Here is a 20,514-nt window from a genome sequence, read left to right on the forward strand (position 1 = left end):
TGCGGGTCGGAGGCCCCCGGCGAGCCGGCGGCGGACAGCGATTGGACGGGCCACGGGGCGGACGTCATCATGCGTCGCCGGCGCGGGGTGAAGGCCCGGTTTGGGGGTGACGGTTGGAGGCAGATCAACGGTTGCGCTCGAGCGCCGCCGCTGTGCGCATGCTCCAGCGCCGGCCGGGGCAGCGGTGCGCATGCCCAGGCCCGGCAGGGCGGTCTGCGCATACTCGGGATCCGACATGGACACTCCCAGTGCGCATGTGTGAGTGCCGGCAGGCAGCACCGACTGCGCATGCTCCAGATGCCGGCCGGAGGCCTAGGCGTTTGTCCCGCTCGGTGAGCGATAGCCCCGGCCCCCCTCCCCTCCCCGCCCCGTCCCGCCCGCCGGCGCCATCGCCATCGCCATCGCCATGCAGTAGCGCAGCTGCTCCTTGTGCGGCCCTTGAACAGGTCCCGGGCCCGATCCCCAGCTCCCCCCCGGGACACCATGGACAACAAGTCGTTCGCCATCGTGCTGGACGAGATCAGGAAGGTAAAGGATCGGCCGCCGTTCACAGACCAGCACAGGGCCAGGGAGAGAGCGCTGCAGGGAGCCAGCGTGTGTGGGGAACATGCAGAGGTCCCACACACCACGGTGTAAAACACCATCTCATCTGCAGTTCCTTCCTACACATCTCAACATTTGTCACTTGGTGTATTTATTGTCACTTGTATACACACAGCGAGATGCTTGTCCTGCAGACAAGGAACTGCAGATGCTGGTTTACACAACAAGACACAAAGTGCTGGAATGACTCAGCGGGTCAGGCAGCATCTCTGGAGAACATGGGTGATGTTTCGGGTCAGACTGAAGCAAACTGAATAAAGCTTTGTGTAAGAAGGAAGTTCAGATGTTGGTTTAAGCCGAAGATAGACACGAAAGCTGGAGTAACTCAGCGGGACAGGCAGGTCTGAGGAAGGGTCTTGACCCGAAACGTCACCTGTTCCTTTTCTCCAGAGATGCTGTCTGATCCACTGAGTTACCTTTTGTGTCTATCTTTAGAATAGAGCTTTCCCAATGCATTCACAATGCAAGCTCTCAGACACATAAGTGACCCTCTTATTTATCTCCATCACTTAGACAAGTTAGGTCAAGTAAGTTACTAGTTTGCATGCATCCCATGGACTCCAACCATTTGTCAGTTGATGTATTTATTGTCACATATAGATACAGCGAGATGCTTTTTCTGCATTGTGGACACAAGGAACTGTTAATGCTGGTTTACACAAGAAGAAATAAAGTGCTGGAGTAACTCAAATAGATAGGTGATATTTGGGGCCAGGACCCTTCTTCAGTCTGAACAAGTATCCCAACTGAAGTATCCCACTCTGAAGATGGGTCCCAACTTGAAACATCACATATCAATTTTCTCCATATATATTGCCTGAACGCTGAGTTACTCCAGCACTTTGTGTCTATCTATGGTCAGGTGACATTTCGGGCGGAACCCTTGTTCAGAGGGAAGCAAACTGAATAAAGAGTTCTTGATGTGCGAAAGCAATGCCAGCTAAACACCATTGGTGCGAGCCCTCAGACACATAAATGACCCTTTCCATTAAAATCCTCTACCTCCTATCACCAAGCCAATTTTGGATTCAACTCACTAAATGCCATGGGTCTCTCACATCCCAACCATTTGTCAGTTGTATTGCCAATGCCTGTTCCGAATATGATTGTAAGTTAAAGTAATCTCCTCTGCCTGCACATGATCCATGTCCCTGCATATCTATGTGCCTATCTAAAAGCCTTTTAAAAACCACTATCGTAACTGCTTCCACCACGATCCCTGGCAGCGCGTTCCAGACACTCGCCAATCTCTGTGGAAAAACCTTGCCCTGCACATCTCCTTTAAACCTTCCCCCTACTCACAAGCTGTACCCTCTAATATTTGATTTGAACACTGATGTAGGTTTAGGTTTAGTATCGTCACATGTAGAAAATGGATGCAAATAGATGGCTCGATTGTAATATATAGTTTTTCCACCGATTGGTTAGCATACAACATAAGTTTTACACGTGAAACTAAACTAAAACTAAGAACTAAGATCAGATATTTCATGCATAGGTCCAATCAGTTCAAACTTAAGTACAATAGGTGGAACAAAGGGGAAGATATAGAGTTCTAGTGACAACGTCCAATGTCTGCATTGGGGAAGAGGTGAATCAGACAATACTCTAACTTATGGAAGGACCGTTCAGAAGCCTGATAACAGAGGGGAAGAAGCTGTTCCAGAGTCTGGTGGTGTCTCTCAAGCTTCTGTACCTTCTGTTGGATGGGAGCAAGGGGAGGAAGGAATGACCGGGGTGGGACTGCTTTTCAGAGGTATTCCATCCCCTGTGGATGCATGGGGGAAGCACTGCAAGAAGGAGAGTGTTTGGTGTGAATGGAAGTGTGGCCCATGGAGTGAAGTAGTGGGCCAAGGGAGCAGTCTTTAGGGAATGTTGAGTGTGGAGGGGAGGATGTGGTATTTTGTTGTAGGCAGTGGGAATAGTGAAGGGTGACTGACCGTCTATGTCTGGAGCCTGATAGAGGGAATGGGAGGAGTAGAGAAGCTCTGCCCAGGGGGAGAGGAGAGGAGAACGAGGGCAGGAGGAGTAACAAATGGATGAGATGCATCTAAGTGGTCTGATTTATAGCAGAGAGGAAATCTCTGAGGGAGGCATGCTAGCCATTGACACACTGTATTCCTTATATTAAAATATAAGATAAAGACGTTGTCCCGGTGCACTGCCATGAGTGGTGGTGGAGGCAGATACGATAATGGCGTTTATGTCTTTTAGATGGACACATGGATATTGAGGGGTATGGTTTATGTGCAGGCAGATAAAAGATGGTCTTGCATCATGTTCAGCACAGACATAGTGGGCCAAAGGGCCTGTGCTTGTACTGTACTGTTGTATGTTGTATGACACTATTCATACTCATGATTTAAAGTAGTTGCTTGTAACTACAGCATGCCTCATTTACATTAAAACAGTCCATAATCATTGATGTCATTTTCCACGATTTTGAATGTTGAAGCTGCAAATATTTTGTTTTTAGGGTGTTCTCACTGATCAAAAAATAAAGGCGATTGAATATGTACACGGATATTTTTCAAGTGAACAGGTATTGTCAACAAACAAAGATTCTCTTATCTTCACTAATTGTGTGTTTTTTTCTGATATTGCAATGAACAATCTTTGTTCTAATTACTGTCATGATAGAAATATATATAACCTGATCTAGACTGCAATGTGAAAAAAAACATAGACATTTTTTTTTCCTTCAGCTCTTCCAATCCTTGACTCAGAACTGAAAATATTGATGTTAGTGTTATAATGTTTCTGATACTGTTCAGTGACTGCTGATGAATAATACATGTTTTTAAATTGTTTGCTAAATAATAGAACAGGCCCTTTGACCCACAATGTTTGTGCTGAACATGATGCCATGTTAAACTGATCTAATTTGCCTGCACATAATCCATATTCCTCCATTCCCTGTACTTCCATGTGCCTACCTAAAAGCCTCTTAAACACCGCTATTGTATCTTCTTCCACCACCACCCCTGGCAATGCGTTCCAGGCCCCCACCACACAATGTGTAAAAAACACTTGCCCCGCACATCTCCTTTAAACTTTTACCCTCTCACTTTATAATTATGCCCTCTACTGTTGGTCATGTCGACCCTGTGAAAAAGGTTCTGACTGTCTATCCCATCTAAGTCTCTCATAATTTTATACACTTCTATCAAGTCTCCCCTCAACCTCTGATGTTTCAGAGAAAACAATCCAAGTGTATCCGCCTCTGCCTTGGCTGAAACTCTCTAATCCAGGCAACATTCTGGTAATCCTCCTCTGCACCCTTTCCGAAACCTCCACATTCTTCCTGTAATGGGGCGACCAGAACTGCACGCTATACTCTAAATGCAGTATAACCAAACTTATAGAGCTGTATCATGGCTTCTTGACTCGTATATTCTATGTCCCTAGCAATGAAGGCAAACATACTATGCGCCTTCATACTGTTCTGAGTAATTGACACACTTATCTTTTCAGTACTTTATTATTCATACTGTATGATGTTGAATGAACATAACCACTTGCAGGCTATAGAATCTTCTCTATGAGACTGAATAGTACGTTAGAATTTCATTTAGTGCGTAAATGGTATAATGATTGCCATAGGGTTGCCAGGCTATCCTTGACAGAGATACAAGGAATTGCAGATGCTGGTTTAGAAAAAAGACACAGTGCTGGAGTAACTCAGTGGGTCTGGCTGCATCTGGAGAAAACATTGGGATAGGTGACGTTTCTGGTCGGGATCCTTCAGAGTGATTGTGGCCCTTCTTTCAGACAGACAATTAGTCTGAAGAAGGGTCCTGGCCCGAAACGTCACCTATTCATGCTCTCCAGAGATGCTGCCAGACCCACTGAGTTACTCTGGCACTGTGTCTTTTTATCCATCTTTGATTATTCTGCAAATCAATCCACAGTTTTTGATCAAAATGCATAATTATGTACTGATGCGAGGAAAGCTGTAGAATAGTGCATTATGAAAAGCTGCTGAAATTTACTGAATTTATGTGGTGTTGGTGTTTTTTTTGCAACGAATGTTGACGTTCTTGCAAATCTATTAATAAATATCCTGCTTTTTTTTCAGTTTTCTCTTTAAAATATATCCATTTCTTGCAGATAGTTGAGCTACTGAAGTATTTTTCTTGGGCAGAACCACAACTAAAGGCTCTTAAAGCCCTACAGCATGTAAGTATTAATCTAATGCCGTGTTATTTTGTTGCATGATATTAAAGGAAAGCATATTCAGGAACAGTTTCTGATACCAGACAACCGAACAGTCCTCCCATTAGCTAGGATTGTCCAACCTGCCTTATTACAGACTTTGGACTGTCTCTGGAACTGTTAGCTACAATGCTGACAACTTTGTCTGCACTCTCTGGCTATTGCTCTTCAGGTTAGATTGATTGTATTCATTTTGAGATTTATTGTTGGATTGGCCAGCAAACAAACAAAAGCTTTTCGCTGTTTCTCGATACATGCAACAATAATAAATGTAAATCTAAACATTAAAAATTTACATTGACCCTCTTTTCAGCTTGCATTAAAATATAATTGTTTCTCCTGTATACAAGTCCCTGTAAACTCCCCCATCTTTATAACTCCAACATATTTATACATGTCTAATTCCAGCTACATCCTCATCTCCAAATGTAACCATTCTGTTGTGGTGTTGATGTTTAGCTTGTTCAAAGTTAATATGAATCAACATTGTTAATGCCTTGTTTAATTGAGTTATCAATAATACCAATTGACTAAATAATTTAAAACTACTATTTTATATTTTTCAGAAAATGGTAGCCATCCATGTATCTAAAGTAATAAATATTCTCCATTGTCTTACTTTCACAAAAGATAAGCTCGTTGCCTTAGAGCTAATATCATGGCATAGAGTCAGAGCACGGAAGCAGGCCTTTCAGCCCAACTTGCCCATGCCGACCATGATGCCCATCTAAGCCAGTCCCATTTGGCCCATATCCCTCTAAACCTACCCTATCCATGTACCTGTGAAAGTGACTTTTAAATGTTATTATGGTACCTGACTCGACTACCTCCTCTGGCAGCTCGTTCCGTACACTCGCCACCCACTGAGTGAAAAATGTTGCCTCATGGGTTCCTATTAAATTGTTCTCCTTTCACCTTAAACCGATGCTCTCCAGTTTTTGATTCCCCTACTCTGGGTAAAATACTCTGCATTCACCCTATGTGTTCACCTCATGATTTTATACACCTCTATAAGATGTTCTCCAAGATACAGCCTGTCCCGCTGAGTCACTCTAGCACTCTGTGTATTTTTTCCTTTCAACGCGAGTGCTTTATGGACAATCCAAAAATTAAATGTCTGAAAACAAGTACCAGCTGTCTTCATTTCTATTTATTTTATGTGATGGGCACGAAACCAGGTCAAAGGCCCCCAAAGTAAAATCTGAGTGTGAATGATAATAACCGTGTGTGAGATCTCCGCTGCTATTTGTCGATCAAACAGTATTGCTGGTTTGATCTGTGTCTGGTTTTGCTGCTGATGACCTGATCCTTAATCCATGTCAGGTTTACCACACCACCACCACCTGTTCCATGTCTTTGCCACTAATAATGATATCGTCCACGATGATAGCACATGGTGTCGGAGGTGGAATTTCAGTCTGACTGGCTGTTATTTACAAGACTTTTCATAGTCTCAGACATGGCTGAAGGTTTCAGGAAACCTGACCCTCTCGTTTTCGATAGCAGAATCGGACAGCGGTGGCGTACCTTTGAGCGGCAATATGATTTGTTCATTGCTGCAACTTCTCATGACAAGCCTGCAGTGGTCCGTGCAAGCATGCTCCTTCTCCTCGCAGGAGATGAAGCTTCCGAACGAGCACAACAGTTTGTGTATGCTGGGGCAATAACTCATCAACCTGTCGATGGTGGAGCGCCGATCGTGACCCCGTCGACCAGGAGTGTCTCAAGAGAAAGTTTCGACAGTTGTGTGACCCTCAAGCTAATCCATTCAACGAACGTGTGAAATTTTTCTCAAGATACCGGAATGAGAATGAAACTATTGAATCTTTTGTTTGTGCCATCAAGCAGGCTGCAGGAACATGCAGATTTGGCGATCTCAAAGACGAATTTATTACAGACAGGTTGGTTTGTGGTCTTTTTAATGACAAACTGAGAAGGAAGCTTGTTCGCGATCCTGCAATAACTGGATAGAGCTATCGCAGTCTGTGAGACTTGAGCTGTTGATTCAAAATGCCCAAATGCTCACTCAGGCACAACATTCCAACATGGGAGTTGATTATATACATTCTAGTACAGGAGTTGATAGCGTTCTAACTCCGTTTCCAAAGCAACAGAGGCAGCAGCAGATGGCACTCCAAGAACAGCTTGGGAACATTCGCTTCTTATCTTCCAGTCAACCCAGGCAATAATTAACAAGGCAGAGACAGCTTAATTATCCTGCAGCTCGTTTTATTCAGAATGTAACTACTGTGGTGGGGGGGGCACTTAGCTAAGAGAGGGAAGTGCCCCCCCCTTTGGTCAAGTTTGCCATGGGTGTAAGAGGCAAAACCATTTCTGGAGATGTTGCAATCCCGACCTAACAGAGAGCAGACAAAGCAGCCAGTAAATTTGCTGCAGGCTGAGCCCCTGTCAGATTTGTCCGATGGCAGCATGGGGTGATGAAGCCTTTTGAGTGCGGTTTTCAGGTCCCTCGGATTAATACATATACAAATCTCCTGTTTATTCTTCTTTGTAGCAGCCACCATCGAGGACACCCAGTCCGTGGGTTCTGACACTGGCTTGATAACTCCCAATACCACCATCCTGTCCAGTTCGGCTTTGACCCGGTCTCTCATGGCTATAGGTGCACGCTGAGCAGGACGAGAGGCCAAAGGTCGATGGAATCGTTCTGCAGGCACATTCTATTATCACACAAGATATGTAGAATAGTGAGCCAATGGCCACCATAACAGCGAACAGTAAAGTAATCGAGATGAGAATCAACACTGGAGAGAAACGCAATGTTCTGTCTCGGGAACAGTTCAATCGTCTGAGGAACGCAGAGCAATTAAAGCCCACCAATGTTACTCTTCTCGCATATGGGGGAAGTGAGGTCAATACGTCGGTATTGTGAAACTGCAGTACCAATTAGCGGATCAACCATAAAGGTTGTGATTCTATGTCGTCAACCGCAATGTTGCACTTTTAGGCTATGATGCCTGCAAAGATATGGGACTGGTTACTTCAGCAAGGCTGTGCATCAGCTAACTCCAGTTCAGGATTCTACCCAGCGTATTCTCATGGATTACCACGATCTTTTCACTGAAGAACTTGGCAAGCTACCAATAACTTACACTATGTCTTTAGACCCGGAGGTGCGTCCTGTGGTTCATCCTGCTCAGCGTGTACCTATTGCCATGAGAGACCGGGTCAAAGCCGAACTGGACAAGATGGTTGTATTGGGAGTTATCAAGCCTATGTCAGAACCCACGGACTGGGTGTCCTCGATGGTGGCTGCTACAAAGAAGAATCAACGGGAAATTCGCTTTTGTATTAATCTGAGGGACCGGAACACCGCACTCAAAAGGCCTCATCACCCCATACATACCGTGGAGGGAGTAGCTGCCCACATGGGTAAGCCAACGGTATTCTCTGTATTAGACGCCAAGAGCTCCTTCTGGCAGATTCCCCTGGATGATGCATCATCTATGCGTACCACCTTCAGCACTGCTTTTGGCCGCTACAGATTTTTGCGCATGCCGTTTGGCATCAGTTCAGCCGGTGCGGTGTTTCAGCGCTCCATGGAGGACTGAATTCCCTTGTGCTATAATTTGTGGACTATATCATTGTTAGTGGCAAAGACATGGAACAACATAGCTGCACGCATGCCACCAGGTGGTGGTGGTGTGGAAAACCTGACGTGGATTATGGATCAGGTCATCAGCAACAAAACCAGACGGATCAAATCAGCAATACTGTATGATCTACAGTGTTCTACACTTAGATTCTACACTATTGATTCGAGCATTCATTGCATCCAATGAATGTGGAGTAATATTTATTGCATATTGTAACAATATTACAAGAAGTGTAAAATTCATAGTATCCCACTATTAAAATATTGTTTACTACTTTGTTGTGGGAAGGCCTAATAACGGTGTATAAAATGAAGAGAGGCACAGATAGGGTAGACAGTCAGAACCTTTTCCCAGTGTGGAAATATCAAATACTAGGGGCCTTAGCTTTAAGGCACGAGGGGCAAAGTTTAAAGGAGATGTGGGGGCACATTTTTTACACAGAGGGTGAGGGGTGCCTGGAACGTGCTGCCGGGGGCGGTGGTGGAGGCAGACACGATAATGGTGTTTAAGAGGCTTTTGGATAGACACATGGATATGCAGGGAATGGTGGGATATGGATTATGGGCAGGCGGATAGGAGTTGGGCTTGGCATCATGATAGGCACAGACATTGTGGGCCGAAGGGCCTGTTCCGATGCTGTACTATTCTGTGCAAGGTAACATTTTCTGGTGCATACAGGAAACGTGATCAGCAGTTTTTATATCTCTAGGAACATTATTGATCCTCATAATTATCGACTGATTGAAGAAATTTTCCGGGTACACTTGCCAGAAAAGAAACGCTGCAAAAGAATTCTAGATCAGGTAATGCATCGCTTGCTGAGATAACTATTTTGGTTTTGCAGGTCCATTTTTAGCGCTGTATTTATAAAATAATAATTTCAGTGATAGTACATTTGGAAGTGTCCAGTTAAGAAATAAAATCAGATGGTTTTGCTAAATTACATGAAACATTATCGTACAGGAACGGGCCCATCGACCCACAATGTCCGTGTTGAAGATGATGCCAAGTTAATCTCCTCTGCCTGTCCGTGATACATATCCCTCCATTCCCCGCATATCCATGTGCCTCTATAAAAGCCTCTGAAGAACCACCATTGTATTTGCCTCCACCACCACCCATGGTAGCGCATTCCAGGCACCCACCCCCATCCGTGTAAAAAAACGTGCCCTGCACATCTCCTTTACCCCTCTCACCTTAAAACTATGCCCTCGAGTCCTTGCCATTTCCACCCTGGCAGAAAGATTTTAAATACTTCTCCCTCAACCTCTGATGCTCCAGAGAAAACAATCCAAGTCTGTCCAACCTCTCCCTGTAACTAATACCCCCAAATCCAGGCATCATTCTGATAAATCTTGTCTGCACTCTCCCCTCGCCACTCCATCCTTCTTGTAATGGGGCGACCAGAATTGCACACAATACTCCAAATGTAGCCTAGCCAAATTAGTGTATAATACTTATAAGAATCTTCTGTTTAAAATGGAGGTTGGATGAAAGTCTTGTGATGAAAATGATAAGGATAGAGGTATAGAATAATTGGATCATTGCCTGATTAAGGAGGTTATATTTTTTCCGTAATTAGTAACTGGAGTTGGGAGGGCAAAACAGTTCCTTGGAGTGAAAGGGGTAGAGAGCAAAGTGGAACCCAGCGCAGGGCTTCGGCTTGAGGGATAGTTTGTGCGGGTCATGAAAGTCATTAGGTAAGTGTGGCATGTTGGCGCATAGCTGCACGCAGTACTGTACATGCATCCTAACCAAAGTTCTATAAAGCTGCACTGATGTCCCGACTTTGAATTAAGATGATAACGGTCCTCCTTTAAAATATCAATAAATTGTTAGACCAGTGGAAACGGAATGATTTAAAGTTTACAATGGACATGAAACAAGAGTTGGACTCAGATTTATGCTTGCATTGCTGATTTGGTTTTATTTGTTGTCTACCAGGCATCGAAGGCAGGCTGCAAGGCTCCCCTTGCCATGAGATCTTCATGTGGAATGATCCCAGGGAATCCGTATCCTAAAGGAAAACCCAGCATATTAAATGGTTTGTTGGCAGTAAGTACAAAATGTTGCTTTGTCATACATTGATCAAGATTATTTGTGGCAATAATGTTGCCCAAAACTGAACACAATAACCAAATGTGGCCTCACCAACATCTTATACAAATGTAACATGACCCCCACAACACTCTATATTCAATATGTTGATCGATGAAGGCCACCCTATCTACCTGTGACGCTGTTTTCAAGGACCTGCACTCCTAGATTCCTCTGTTCAACAACACTACCCAGAGCCCGACCATTTACTGTGTAGGCCCTGCTCTTAGACTTCCCAAAATGCAGCATCTCACATTTCTCTATTAAATTTAATTAACTATTCCTCGGCCTACCTGCCCAACCGATCAAGATCATGGTGCCATTATTGACAACCATCTTCACTATCTACAACCCACTTTTGTGCCATCTGCAAACTTGCCAATCATGTCATGTACGTACTCATCCAAATCATTGATACAGATGACAACCAGCAATGGGCCCAACACCGAACCCTGAGGCCCACCACCAGTCACAGACCTCCAGTCCGAAAGGCAACCTTCCACCATCACCTTCTGCTTCCTTCCATTAAGCCAATTTTCTAACCTTCCAGAGCAGCCTACCATGTGGAACCATGTTGAATGCCGTACTGTAATCCATGTATATAATCTCTACAGCTCTATCCTCATCAACCTTTTTGCTCACATCGTCAAAAAACTCAAATCACATTTATGGCACACGATCTTCAATGGACAAAACAATCCCGACTATCCCTAATTAGCCCGAATGAATGTACATCTTATCCATCAGAATACTCTCTAGTAACCTTCCGACCACAGATGTTAAGCCGGTTGGCCTGTAGTTCCCAGGCTTTTCCCTGCAGCCCGTCTTGAATAGAGGCACAACATTTGCCACCCTCCAGTCTTCCGGCACCTCGCCTATATTTAACGACGACTCATTAATGTCTGCCAAGGCATCGGCATTTTCCTCTCTAGCTTCATATGTCTCAGAAACCTTATCACCTTTTTGACCGTAATGCTGACTGCTCTCAAGAGACTTCCATTAACTGCCCCAAGTTCCCCAGTCCTCCTATCTTTCTCCACAGAAAAAACAGAGGAGAAATACTTGTTGAGGACTTTGCCCATCTCCTGTGGCTCCACACAGAGTTCACTGCTTTGATTCCTGAGGGGTTCCACTCTCTGTGTTATCCTTTTTCCCTTTATGTGCTTAAAAAATCTCTTGGGATTATCAATCCTATCTGTGAGAGCTATCTCCTGTCCTTTTTTGCTATCCTGATTTCCTTTTTTAGCCTTTTTTAGTTCCCGAAACTCCTCCTTGGATACACTTGGTCCCAGCTGCTTATACTTTCCCCATGCCTCCTCCTTAGTCTTGAACAAAGCTATTTCCCTGGTCATCTACCCTTCCTTACGGTTACCTGCCTTGCCCCTCACTCTAACAGGAACATGCATGTCCTGGACTCCTATCAACACACTTTAAAAGAAAAATACCACCTTCCTGATATTCCTTGTATCAATAAGTAAAATGAAATTGTGGTGCGTGGGTCTCAAAAAGGAAGAGAGGAGTCGAGTGTTTTGAGAGGCACCTTTAATTATGTTCCTCCCGGTTGTAGGGAGGTCCAAACGAGAGAAAGATGGCACCCAAACCCCTGCCTTTAAACCCTCTGGTTAAGGACTGCCTCCGGACTGAACCACTCCCGGGCCGAGGGGTTCGACAGTATGATGGCGCGACCCTTGGGAGCCACCACAGGACCCGCCCCTCCCCAGAACCCGAGGCACGAAACGCACCGGCAGGCGCACGACCCGGCCGGCCTGCGTGCGGAAGTCAGCAGATTGTGGGGCTGGCGGAGGCATAGGTGGAGGGACAGGTCGAGGGAATGGTTGAGGGACCGGCGGGAGAACAGGTGGAGTGACAGGCGGAGGGAGCCGTGAAGGGGGGGCGCCCTCGAGGCCGAGGTTGGGCAACCCGCACCGGCTGGTCAATGTCCAGGTGCGCCGGCTTCATCCGGTCGATCGACACGGCCTCCGGCCGGCCCCCCATGTCCAGCACAAAAGTCGTCTGCCCATGTTCCAGCACCTGGAACGGGCCCTCGTACGGACTCTGGAGTGGCGTCCGGTGGGCATCACGGCGCAGGAAAACGTATAAATTGTGTTTATGCCAAAGATAGACACAAAGTGCTGGAGTAACTCAGCGGGTCAGGCAGCCTCTCTGGAGAACATGGATAGTTTTCCTTTTTCTCCAGAGATGCTGCCTAATCCACTGAGTTACACCAGCACTTTGTGTCCATAAATTAAATTGTGTGTTGGGTCAGGTACAAATTTGACAGCTGAATGGTTGAATGTGATCTTATTTAATCAGGCTCTTTCCGTGAAGAAAGAAAATGAAGAAGGATGCACTATTAGCCGAGGAATAGCAACCTGCATCCTGGGACCCTGCAAACCAGTGAGTACTAGGGCTGAAATACAGGCGTATCCCAGTTCATAAGGCCAAGAATTGTAATTGTCAATTAGCGATGTTTTCCTGTTGATAAAGCAGATCAAATGATAAACGTCCCTCTCTCTCCATCCCCTCCCCCTTTCCAGTTCTCCGACCAGTCTCACTGTCTCCGACTACATTTTATCTGTTTCCTTCTCCCAAATACCAATGATCTATTCTACATCTTACTTGATCTCCATTCCCTCGGTCCTGTTTTCACACCTTACACTTCCTTATCTATACAATTCCTTATCTGTGTACCACCCACTCTCTAGCAGGGTCTCGACCCAAAACGTTGCCCTTCTCTCCAGAGATGCTTCCTCACCCGCTGAGTTACTCCAGCATTTTGTGTCTTACCAAAGGTTTGAACATCGACATTGGTCACTGTCGAGCTAGAATGCATACTTTGAATGATTTTTCAATTTTTTTAATATTTTACTCTTAATCCTATATAATGTTATACAAAAATATTGTGAACGGAAATATTGTGATTTTTAGTAAAAAAAGAAGTGAATTCTCCATATGTTTCTGAATGTTCCTCTTGTCTAGGCACCAGTAACATATAATCCTCACAAGCCTGTTCCGTACCCTATACCTCCCTGCCAGCCACATGCAACTATCGCACCAAGTAAGATTTTTATATACATTTTCCCACAGCTTTTTGCATCGACTGCAATAGTGCAGTCGTGGCACAGAGAAATGCATGCATCTTGACTAATGTTATGTACAAGTACCATTACTGAGCTCCTCCTCAACACAGCTCTGGAGGAACTCACTGTGCCAGGCAGCATCTGGGAGGGCCTGGACAGGAAGTGTTTTGGGTTGGGACCATTCTTCAGACGGATAGCTGTCAAATATCGCATGTTAAACCTGCTTAATTTCTATGATCTGTGGATTAATACAGCTGAAGTAATGTTTTAGAATGTTGATGCCCAGGATAAAGCAGCCCACTTGATTGGCCGTGCATTCACCATTCTGAACATTCATCCGCCTCCATCAATACCACACTGTGGAGGAACTGTGTATCTATTCCAGTCTGAAATAGGATCCCGATCCGAAACTTCACCTATCCATGTTCTCCACAGATGCTGCCTGACCTGCGGAGTTACACCAGCATTTTGTGCCTTTTTTTGTAAAGCTGCATCTGCAGTTTCTTTGTTTCTGCTGTGAAACTTCCACTGCGGGTAGCACAGTGGTGCAGCAGCAGGGTTGCTGCCTCACAACGCCAGAGACCCGTGTTTAATTCTGACCTCGGGTGCTGTCCGTGTGGAGTTTGCGCGTTTTCCCAGTGACTGCGTGGATTTCCTCCGGGTGCACCGGTTTCCGCCCAAAGCCCATAGGGATGTGTAGGTTTATAGGTTAATTGGCCTCAACAAATTGCCCCTGGTGCTTAGGGAGTGAATGAGAAAGTGGGCTAACATAGAACTAGTGTGAACAGGTGATCGATGCTTGGTGTGGACTCGTTGGGCAAAGAGCCTGTTTCTATGCTGTATCTTACAATTCAATTTAATTAAGAAAAATCTGGGGCCCATTAAATTCTATGTGCCTGTAATATCACACAGAATTTCATGCCCAAGTTATTTCATCTCTGCTCTGGGAATTTGCTCAATTCACCGAATGTGTTTTTGCAAATAGCATAATGAATTGATTCTCAGATGACTAAGTGACATTTAAACCATCCAGCTATGGAGAAAATGGCAAAATTAGTGCGTGATCCCACAATTATAATTCTGTTCATGTTGTAACTGTGCCATTAAGGGGCAAAAGTCAGATTTCTGATTATTAATAACAACTTTGTATTTATTATTCTTACAAAAGACATTTAATTCAATGATTCAATTATTTTATCTCTACTCTGAGAATATTCTTGTTACAACGATTGTGTGTTTTATTGGTGCAAATAACGTAATGAATTGTGTAATGTAATACTCCGGTTACTTAGCTGTTTTAATGTCAGAAATAAGAGAGGACACGGTGGCATTGGAAGACGAAGCAGCAAACGTATTGTCAATGGTTCACTAATCTGCCCGTGTTGTTTCTCCTGTAGGTGCGTATAACACCGCTGGCCTGGTCCCAATGGGTGGTTTCATGGCTCCTGTTGTAGCACCAGCTGCCTATGCGGCACAACAAGGTCTGCATAGCACTTATTTTAGATTTTGACACAAAAGCAAAATATGTTATTTGTCGTCTACAGTGTAAAGGAGCATCATAGTGTTCCATGCTGCTGCCTCCAAATACGTATTTTGGATCAATGCTGCTGAATTTTATATGTTAGTTCTAAAAGTATTAAGGCATTTTTAAAGCGGAGATCGACAGTTTCTTGACTAGTAAGGGTGTCGGGTTATGGGGAGTAAGTAGGAGAATGAGGTTGAGAGAGAAAGATAGATCAGCCATGATTGAATGGCGGAGTAGACTATGTGTTATTAACTTATTATTGTCCGAGGTACAGTGAAAGCTTTAATTGCGTGCGATCCAGTCAGTGGAAGACTACTGTATACAGTGCCCTCCATAATGTTTGGGACAAAGACCCATCAATTATTTATTTTCCACTGTACTCCACAATTTGAGATTTGTAATAGAAAAAAAAAATCACTTGTGGTTAAAGTGCACATTGGCAGATTTTAATAAAGGCCATTTTTATACATTTTGGTTGCACCATGTAGAAATTAGAGCAGTGTTTGTACATAGTTCCCCCCCCCCATTGTTAGGGTAGTTTGTGTTTTGCATGCTATCCAAACAGATCACTGTGTAGGATAGGAAGTTTCTTTATTGCATTGTAACATGAACCATGTACAACAAAATTTAAAAATCGAGTCAGTGTAGACACAAAATACTAAGGTGTAAAAGATGGGTGACTAAATTTTGGGTCGCTTAAAGACCCTTCTTCTTCTGTCGATTTCACAGTGACCACAGTCCCTTAGTATGTATCGCCCCTGCGTTCCTTAAACACATTTATCAAGCAGTGGGGTACAGATTTTGCCTCATAGTCCTGCAGAGATCTGACCGTTTGATCTTGCAAGTGCAGAGAACCGACCCTTGTGTTGTCCCGTGTGTTGTCGTTGAGCTTCTTAATAGAATAACCATTCATACACCCACTACCCTTTGTGTAAAAAATAGAATAAGCGTCAGGTTAGTAGCTGATAAGCATAGGTCATCTGATGGACAACTTTTCTTTGGACTTTTCAAATAATTTCATCCCATCAAGTGTGAAAATGCATATCTCCAGATTCAGGGACAATTTCTTCCTAGCTGTTATCAGGCAACTGAACCATCCAGTCAACTTGATCAGCATGGACTAGTTGGGTCGAAGGGCCTGTTTCCAAGTGGTATGACTAATTATATATGAAATTGTGCTTTATATTTAATAAATCATAATAACAAGTAACCCGACTGTTTAGTATTCTCCAACAAATAATAATTTATAACTATTTAATAAATTGTTATGAATGCTGTTAGTCGAGAAGGCTGAAAAAAAGACTTTTCAATTAATATTTGGGATTTTTTTTGCTAAACTGGATCAGCAGCCAGGGCTCTTAAAGGATCTTAAAATGTACAATGTAATTTTAAGTTCTTTCTATCTTTTGGTTATTTAAAGACTCCAGCAACACTGAATGTGGCATCTGAAATTTGGTAGAGGGATCTTATTTTCAGGTATTGCCTTCAATAGTTTATTAATACCTAGGGCATGTGAGCAAATGTAATGGACTCTTCAATGTGTTGCTGTCACATGCATCAGGTAGGGGTCACGGGAGACCAATCTTCCCCCAGACAAATGCCGGCAGCAGGCATGCTCTGGAGCGACGTGCGGCAAAACTTAAGCCCATTGTACATCTTGGGCAAAAACCTGCCCCTTAGCTGGTTTGGCAGTGGCCATCCGAGATCAGAGTGGTGGTTTCCCGGCTTTTGTTATGTGTTTCACGGCTCAAGCTTGTGGCCCCTCCCGCTAGGATATGGAAACTGTTCATTGCTCCTTTTAAAATCAAAGGCTCGACAGGGGGGGTCGTTTTGATTCCACGCATTCAACGCGATTCACTAACATCGAATTTGATGGCGGACGGCCCACTTAAGCCGGTATTTGGACTGGTCAGCTGATGACCAAACAAAAATGGTCGGAGACTAGTCCGCCACAAATGGAACCAAGTTCCAGGGCACCCAGCCACTGGCTGGGGCGTGAGCCATCTAGTGGCATTATTTATGACCATGCATCAATGCTGCACAAAGAACTGCAGATGCTGGAATCTTGAGACAATTACAAAGTGCTGAAGGCATCAGCGGTGTCAGGCTGCATCTGTGGAGTGAATGGACAGATGATGTTGGGACCATTCTTCAGTCTGAGTTTCCCTCTGGCTTTACATTTTACTCCTCCACTTCTCTCCTTATCTCCTATTCACTTCCAGCCTTTGTTACTCACTCCACCCATCTGCCGATCACCCCTCACTTGTATCAACTTATCACTTGCCAGGCTTTGCCATCTTTTTTTCCAGGTCTCCCCCCCCCCCCCCCCCCCTTCACTATCGGTATGAAGAAGGGTCCCAACCCGAAAATGTTCGTCTGTCCACTTCTTCCACAGATGCTGCCTGACCCGCTGAGTTCCTTCAGCACTTTGTGTTTTGCCCTGCCTTATGGCTGTTCAGGTTACAGAAATTCATCCTTAGGGATTTTGCAAATCACTACCCTAACGTACGGAATTTATGCGAGGGAAAAATTACATCAACACAAAATAAACAAATTTTATCTATTTCTATTTTTACGACTTACATTTCTAATGCTTGCAAAGACAATTGGCCTTTTTAGCACGGTAAAACTGGCCAGCAACTTTTCTCTCCCTGTGTGAAAGATATATCTTCTAGATGAGCTGGGACGCATCCTCAGTGATGTGACCTGGGATCATCGGGTGTTTCGGGTCTCACAACGTCAGACACCCTCGCCCAGGCGACCCAGCCGGGGTTGATCAGGCCCCGACTTGCGTCCCAGCAGCAACCGCCCACGGATCAGCCCTCTTAATCCAAAGCCACCTAGTGGCTTTCTCTGCGGATTCGCTTGCAGATTGAATGGCCCTCTTCTTTGCCAGCCCCGTATGCCCAACTGGTTTAGGAGTGCAGAGTGATTAGCAAAATCTTACTGCTGGTATAAAGTATTTGATCTCTCATGAACCATGGCTGAACTGTTGCTGCTGCCCTGGATTTTGAAAGGTGATGGTAAATGATAAATTAATTCTCGTTGGGTCCATTTGTGGTGGGAAAATCAACATTGGTGCCAAAGGCTGGCCCAGCTCAGATGTCCAGGAAAAGGCTGTTGACATGACAACCACACAGTGAGGCACAGACAAGACAAGACAAACCAAAGTAAAGGAATCTGTTGATGTTGAACCTTTTAGGTTGGAACGATCGGCAGTCTAGAGTGAGAAACTGGCTGGAATCTAATTGAAGGATTTGGGGGGTATATATGAAAAAACTGATGCCCAGGAATGAGTCACAGACATTTAATCAAGGGCTGTGATACTGATGTATGGAATGAAACATATCCAAGTTTGCTCAATCTAATTGAGGGATTATGAAGAACTGTCTCGACCCGAAACGCCACCTATTCCTTTTCTCCAGAGATGCTGCCTGACCCGTTGAGTTACTCCAGCACTGTGTGTCTATCGAGAGATTCTGAAGGTTTATGTGTAGAATAACAGGTAACCTGGAGTGAGTTACAAGTGGATCAGGTTGATAGATTCTGGGGATATTATATGTTGAATAACAAGTAACCCAGTGAGAGTTATAGGTGGATCTAGTTCAGGGATTCTAGGAATGATAAAGATTCAAAAATAGACAGCTAGGAGTGATTTACAGATGGATTTAGATCATACTCATACACCATGGAAACAGGCCTTTCGGCCCAACTCACTCACGCCAACCAGGATGCTCCGTGTAAGCTTGCCCATGTAAACCTTTCCTAACCAAATGTCTTTTAAATAGTTATAGTACCTGGCTTAACTACCTTCTCGGGCACCGTCTGTTTGAAAAAGTTATCCCTCTGGTTCCTATTAAATCTTTCCCCTCTCTTCCTAGTGTAGAGATTCTGCAGGTGTTATGTACAGGATAGCAGATAACCAAGATGCTGTATGGATTCCAATCAAGGGTTGTAGATATAGCTAGGGAGTTTGATTCAGGCTAGAATTGAATCGGGATTTGTGCAGGGGTAGAGATAGGGCAGATTCACTCTCAATTTAAAAGTGGAGAGAAACGTAAGCAGTTTTTATTGTACATTACAATTTTAATAGGCACATGGTCGGAAAGGTTTAGAGGGATATGGATATGGGCAGGTGGGATTAGTGTAGACGGGGCATCTTGGTTGGGGTGGACAAGTTGGGGCAAAGGACTAGTTTCCGTGCTGTGTCATTCCGTAACTGTGAAATGAGCAGTACACACCAGTTGAAGGAGAGAGGGTGTGAAGAATGTTGGACGATCCTGCAACAGTGAGAGGCAGTTTTAAAGCGAAATACTCTGTTCTTTTCCAGCCTTTTCCCGGCCAGCCAGCCAGTTGAGTTACAACCCGTGTGCTGCCAACCTGCACACAGCTACATTCTCACCCCATGGATCGTACCCGTCGGCTCCAGCCACACCCATCGCCGTGCAGTCTCCTGCAAACCAGCCGGGCTATGCCTCGGCACCCAGCACCCCGGCCTTCTCGCGCCTCGGCATGTCCACCCCGGTCCCTCTGCCCGCCGGCACCTCCGCAGCTTCCTACCCTGAGTGCCAGAATGTGCCCACCATGGTGTCGACATCACCACAGACCCCCCAGCCTCTGGGAGAGATGATAACCGTGAACACAGGCACTGCCGCTCACACCTCGACCGTGGCAGGGCTGGCGCCCAGTGGCAGCAACGCGAGCTGCAGCCCCGCTGCCATGCAACAAACCGGGTGAGTCCCTGCCTAATCCACTGCATTATGCTACAAGCAATGGAACAGCATTGATACAGATGTGAGCACAAAGTGCCAGAGTAACTCAGCAGGTCGGTCAGGCTGCATCTCTGGAGAACATGGAGAGGTAACGTTGTGGCTCGGGACCCGTCTTCAGACCGACTGCCTGACCTGCTGATTTGCTCCAGCACTTTATGTCCTCTTTTGTAGACCAGCATCTGCAGTTTAGACTTAAGACTTTAACGAAACAGCGCGGAAATAGGCTCTTCCGCCCAGGTGTTTGGAATATGGGAGGAAATTGGAGCACCCGGAGAAAATCCATGCAGTGGCAGGGAGAACGTCCAAACTCCCTACAGACAGCACCCGAGGTCAGGATTGAACCCGAGTCTCTGGTGTTGTAAGGCAGCCAGTTTATCGCTGTACCCACAAGTTTTTTGTTTCTACATGGAAACGGGTCCTTTGCCCCCCTGGGTCCACACCGACCATCCATCACCCATTCACACTAGTTGTATGTTATCCAACTGTCTCATCCAATCCAACACACTAGGAGCAATTTGCAGAGGCTAATTAGGTTTAGATTTATTATTGTCACATGGATGGAGGTACAGTAACAAGCTTTATTTTACACGTTATCCAACAGATCG

General features: G+C 44.9%; 1 protein-coding gene across 1 annotated transcript in view; it reads left to right on the top strand.

The window, feature by feature from the left end:
- The first annotated feature begins 358 nt into the window (after nucleotides 1–358).
- proser1 (proline and serine rich 1) overlaps nucleotides 359–20,514 on the top strand; it is a 29,608-nt gene continuing 9,452 nt past the window's right edge. Inside the window, 10 exon segments of the mRNA XM_055637496.1 lie at nucleotides 359–528; nucleotides 3,080–3,145; nucleotides 4,714–4,782; nucleotides 5,385–5,479; nucleotides 9,145–9,238; nucleotides 10,380–10,490; nucleotides 12,846–12,929; nucleotides 13,512–13,590; nucleotides 15,010–15,093; nucleotides 19,468–19,870. Coding sequence (XP_055493471.1) covers nucleotides 484–528; nucleotides 3,080–3,145; nucleotides 4,714–4,782; nucleotides 5,385–5,479; nucleotides 9,145–9,238; nucleotides 10,380–10,490; nucleotides 12,846–12,929; nucleotides 13,512–13,590; nucleotides 15,010–15,093; nucleotides 19,468–19,870 — 1,130 coding nt within the window. The 5' untranslated portion in view covers nucleotides 359–483.

The sequence above is a fragment of the Leucoraja erinacea genome, chromosome 6 (assembly GCF_028641065.1).
Source record: "Leucoraja erinacea ecotype New England chromosome 6, Leri_hhj_1, whole genome shotgun sequence".
NCBI lineage: Eukaryota > Metazoa > Chordata > Chondrichthyes > Rajiformes > Rajidae > Leucoraja > Leucoraja erinaceus.